The sequence below is a fragment of the Camelina sativa genome, chromosome 20 (genome assembly GCF_000633955.1).
Source record: "Camelina sativa cultivar DH55 chromosome 20, Cs, whole genome shotgun sequence".
In the NCBI taxonomy this organism is placed as follows: domain Eukaryota; kingdom Viridiplantae; phylum Streptophyta; class Magnoliopsida; order Brassicales; family Brassicaceae; genus Camelina; species Camelina sativa.
Genome location: NC_025704.1, coordinates 4,308,997 through 4,313,559, shown reverse-complemented (window position 1 = coordinate 4,313,559; position 4,563 = coordinate 4,308,997). Strand labels below are relative to the sequence as shown.

Genomic DNA, 4,563 nt, shown 5'->3' with positions numbered 1-4,563 from the left:
TCAGGTCCTCTCTGTCTATGATCAGAGTCAGAGATTCACAATAACCCTCTCTCGTGACCCTCTCATCACCTCCGCATCAAGCCCCTTTCCGGCGTTAAGCTCTGTTTCAACTTGGGTTCTTAGTTCTCATCACCTCCGCGGCTCCGCATCAGGTCCCTTTCCGGCATTAAGGAAGCAGGTACGACTCTGGGTTGGTTTTAAATTACAGCCTTTGATTTTGGGTGGAATCAAGTTTCAATTTTGGCTGGTGCAAAGAGTTAAAAACGAAGATAAAGAGTTACTGAAAATTTTTCCCTGTGTTCGTTAAAAATTTGATTTTTTGATTTCTGTGAGTTTCAATTTCTAATTATATTATTATTAATAATAATATAATTAGAAATTCTAACAAATTACGAGGTCCGGAATTGAAATATTAAATGTAATGGCGTAAGCCCATTTTAAAGTGAAAAGCCCAAAAGAAGGATAGTTAAAATCTATTTAAATAAAGGACTTTGTATCTTCTTATATGTATCTTCTTAACGTTTGGACTCTTCATTGTCGTAGCTTTAAATTTGATATACTATTTATCAATATTTTACAAATTTAACGGTGATTACGAAATGTTATATTGGATAATATTTTTGATTTTACGATATTTTTTTAAATATTTTTTTGGAGTTAGATGGTGATTTGAAAAGTTAAATTTACTGCACAAATTAAAACCTTTAAATAATATATGTTTATAATTATCATTTTACTTTTTTCTTTATATAATTGCATTTTATGGAGTATGGACTTATATTGAATTTGAATGTGTAATTCATGGAATGGGTATGTAATGTGACTGAATGTATTTTAAAATAAATTCAAATAAATTTGAAATTTATAAAAGATGAAAAGTTATATTTTTAATATTATTAATAAATAATTAATTTGTCCACCATATAAAATTTCTTTTCAGATCTGTCCCTAGCAGCGGTAGTCATAGCCTAGAGGCTAAAGAGATGTTAAAGTAAAACAAAGTGCGTAAGCATATATCGATCATTTCACTCGTATCTTTTTCTATTTTCAGATTAAAGTATATAGATAAATGACAAATTTAATTTTTTAATGTTAATTTTTACATGAAGCATAAATTTGATTTTTAACCACAATTTTCATTACTTGGAAATCCGCAAATTATGTATCAAATCAGATAATGGATTTAACGTTATTATCAAAACGGTATACTTATAGTTGTTAATCAACCACTCAGAAAAAAAAAAAAATGTTTCATATTTGCAAACAAAAAAAAACTCTAAACCATATAAATTTTTAGCTCTGATGACATAATAAATTGACAAAAATAAGAACACAAAAATGTGTTTTGAAGGAATTATTATTAGACACAAAAAAATTCTTTACCAATTATATTAATTTACATAAAATTAAATAAAATTTCTAGGTTAAAAATAAAAGAAATGTAAATACAATACTAAATTTTCTACACTTAGGGGGTGGTATTGGTTTGAGATTTATGAAGATTTTTGAAGAGTTCAACAAAATCATTAAAAATGAATAAGTGAAAGATTGTTAAAGATTGCTAAAGAGTTTTGTTGATTAGTTTTCTAAAATCTTGTAAAATCCTCCAAACAATCCCTGTATTTTTATGATACTTTCCATGACTTTATTTTGTAAAGAAAGTGTCTAAAATCATGAACCAATAACATAATAATTGAACTCATTAACAATCCTAGATTCTTTTGTTTTAATTGAATAACAAAATTTTTTTAATGATTTTATAAAAGTCTGAATCCAATAACTCAGATTTGTTAAGATTTTAAATGACTTTTTACAAATCACAAACTAATAACACTAAATTTTAACAGAGTTTAACAAAATCTTGATCTAATAACAACAGATTCTACATAACATTTAAAGTCTTTAAAACTCTTTTCAAATCTTAAACCAATAACCCCACTTATATATTGATAAATCCACAATATTTCCTATTCTCAAATCTCCATATTGATCAGTGCAATGATATACATGATGGATTACATTCAAATTTGGTTCATTTATAAGAAAATCCACGTAGGGGCGCGTACACTTCAGCTCCCCACTTTTTATATTAATGGGCTTTTTTGGCCCATAATGAGACGTCGTCGTTGTCACACTAGACAGTAGACACAATCTGGATCGGTAGGAAAAAATGGAGGAAGAAGAGCACCAGGTTTACGGTGGAGAAATCCCTGAAGTCGGCGAGGTTGATGTTCCCGATCCAGATTTCGATATCTCTGCCGCCGACGATGACGCCGTTAGGGTCTTTTTCGTTCGATTTTGATTTTTGTATTTTCGTCGTGTGTGTATGTTTTTCGTTTGGTGTTTTGATTTTTGTGTGTGGTTATAGGAGCTTGATGAGATGAAGAGGAGATTGAAGGAGATGGAGGATGAGGCTGCTGCGCTGCGCGAGATGCAAGCAAAAGTCGAAACAGAAATGGGAGCTACTACTCAAGGTTCGTTTCTTCAATTTGTTCCTGTGTGATTTGATTTGCTCGAGATACTAGGACGACTCTGTTGATTGTTTCTATCTGTTTTTGTTAATTGTTTCAGATCCAACAAGTGGTATGGCTACAAATCAAGAAGGAAAGGAGGAAGTGGATGCTCGATCTGTTTATGTTGGCAATGTAAGAATGCTTATCTTCTACTTCATTGTTTCACCTAAACGTTCTGTTTAATGCTCATGGCTTTGATCTGTTGCGAATCTTGATGTGGATTAGATTAGGATCGTTTTGAGTAAAGAACTGCTTTCAAAGTGTCTTAGCTTTGTTCTTTATCCCTTGAGAGTTGAGATTATTACCCTTAGAATCAGTATCAAGGTGGTTTCTCTAACTTTTAATGTTGTTAAGTATGATTGTTATCCTTGTATGGTTAAATTTAATCCTGAATTTGGCTGTGTGTTGCTTCTCTTATATGGATGCTTTGCAGCTCTGGTATCATAGTTTGACTCTATGTCCTATATAATCGCAGGGTTGTTCTCGTACCTCAAGTTCTTATAGTACCTCTGGGTTGTCAGCTAGGATTTGTGGTTATCTTGATAGTTTCCTTGTTGTAGTGTTGCGAAATGTCTTTGTAGATTTTGATGATAAAAGCTAAAAAAAAATGAGAAAGTAAAAAAGAGAAAAAAAAATTGAAAGAAAAGGAGATTGAAAAAAAAAAAATGAAAGTAGAAAAAAAATTGCATGAGTTTGAGAGATTACAAAATGGGACTTATTGAGTTGAAAAAAGAGACTATGAGTGAGTTGGGTGGGAGTAGAAAGCAAGATTTCTTCTGTAATACTTGAGGAGGTGGCCTTTGAAGAGCTTGAATCGAGATGCTGTATGCTTTCCAGTCAAGTCCCAAAGCTTATCTCTGCAGAGAAGATACCTCGAGCTCAGGTTTGGTTGTTTTGTAGATTTCGTGAGAGGCTGCAGTTTGAGTCTGGCAGCTTATTATTTTGTCTCACGCTCTTAAAATTATAAGATTCTCATGATGTTAATGTTCCGCGCACATCTTAGGTTCTAATGTTAGGCATGGAAGATTGCTTTAGGGCATAAGTTTGTCACTAGGCTTCCCTTGGCGAAGTGGTTAACTTATGTATCTTTTAGCTGCAAGATAAATGCTTGTGTGCTATACTGAAACCTCATTTTACATCCTGTAGGTCGATTATGCTTGTACACCTGATGAAGTTCAACTGCATTTCCAAACATGCGGAACAGTCAACCGGGTAACCATTCTGATGGACAAGTTTGGACAACCAAAGGGATTTGCTTATGTGGAGTTTGTTGAAGTCGAAGCCGTGGAAGAAGCTCTGCAACTGAATGAATCAGAGCTACATGGTCGTCAATTGAAGGTGTCTTCTCGTACTAAGTCCGATACTGAAGGAAATGAACAGTTCATTGATCTCAGTCTTCTCTTTTGTTTTCATTCAGGTATCGCCTAAGCGAACCAATGTTCCTGGAATGAAACAGTATCATCCTGGGCGTTTCAACCCTTCAATGGGATACCGCTTTCGCAGACCCTTTGTGCCTCCTTATTTCTATTCCCCATATGGATACGGGTAAGTTTAAATTTTGCGTATTTACCACCAATTACATCTCATATGGCTTTCTCTTCTTCGTCTCATACGACAATGGCTCGTGCAGGAAGGTTCCTAGGTTCAGAAGGCCAATGCGGTACATGCCTTACCAATAGAAACCGTACCGGAATAAGAACCAAAGAAGAATAGCTATGACAGAGATGATGCCTAAAGAATAGAGGTTGTCCCTCCATTTTTATTTTCTTTAGATATGATTATGTGTATGATATTACATTCAGTTTATATCTTTGTTATTGCTTCCTTTCATCCAAAGCTGTTTTGAAATATTGTTTTGCATGAGTGTGATCATCTTAAAGCGTATATAGCATGTTTTTCCATTTTCCAATACTCGATGTCTCGATCAATAAAAGTAGTTGACATTGGTTTGAATATAGTTAGAGAAATGTCAGTTGATTCGAGATTTTTTGGTGATGATGAAATTATTTAAAACTTGTGGTTTTTTTTTTTTTTTTTTACCTCATTTAAA

The 4,563-nt window shown here is 33.2% G+C and overlaps 1 protein-coding gene across 3 annotated transcripts; it reads left to right on the top strand.

Moving 5' to 3' along the window:
• On the top strand, positions 2,114–4,470 carry LOC104769237 (polyadenylate-binding protein 3). Of its 3 annotated transcripts, none has more exons than XM_010493398.2 (6): positions 2,114–2,275; positions 2,369–2,474; positions 2,572–2,645; positions 3,660–3,851; positions 3,931–4,058; positions 4,144–4,470. In XM_010493398.2, the coding sequence occupies exons 1-6, from the start codon at positions 2,171–2,173 to the stop codon at positions 4,190–4,192; spliced, it is 654 nt and encodes a 217-aa protein (XP_010491700.1). In that variant the 5' UTR covers positions 2,114–2,170; the 3' UTR covers positions 4,193–4,470. The 3 variants fall into 3 exon arrangements, with proteins under 3 accessions (XP_010491700.1, XP_010491699.1, XP_010491701.1); XM_010493397.2 differs by having other exon boundaries at positions 2,114–2,281; XM_010493399.2 differs by lacking the exons at positions 2,114–2,275; positions 2,369–2,474; positions 2,572–2,645 and adding an exon at positions 3,131–3,396.

What these genes read in the sequence shown, in the direction of transcription:
- LOC104769237 (XM_010493397.2), top strand. Translation starts at nt 2,171, where the DNA reads ATGGAGGAAGAAGAGCACCAGGTTTACGGTGGAGAAATCCCTGAAGTC. An exon ending in AATGGGAGCTACTACTCAAG is followed by an intron (nt 2,475 to 2,571) that starts GTTCGTTTCTTC and finishes TAATTGTTTCAG; the next exon opens with ATCCAACAAGTGGTATGGCT. An exon ending in TATTCCCCATATGGATACGG is followed by an intron (nt 4,059 to 4,143) that starts GTAAGTTTAAAT and finishes TGGCTCGTGCAG; the next exon opens with GAAGGTTCCTAGGTTCAGAA.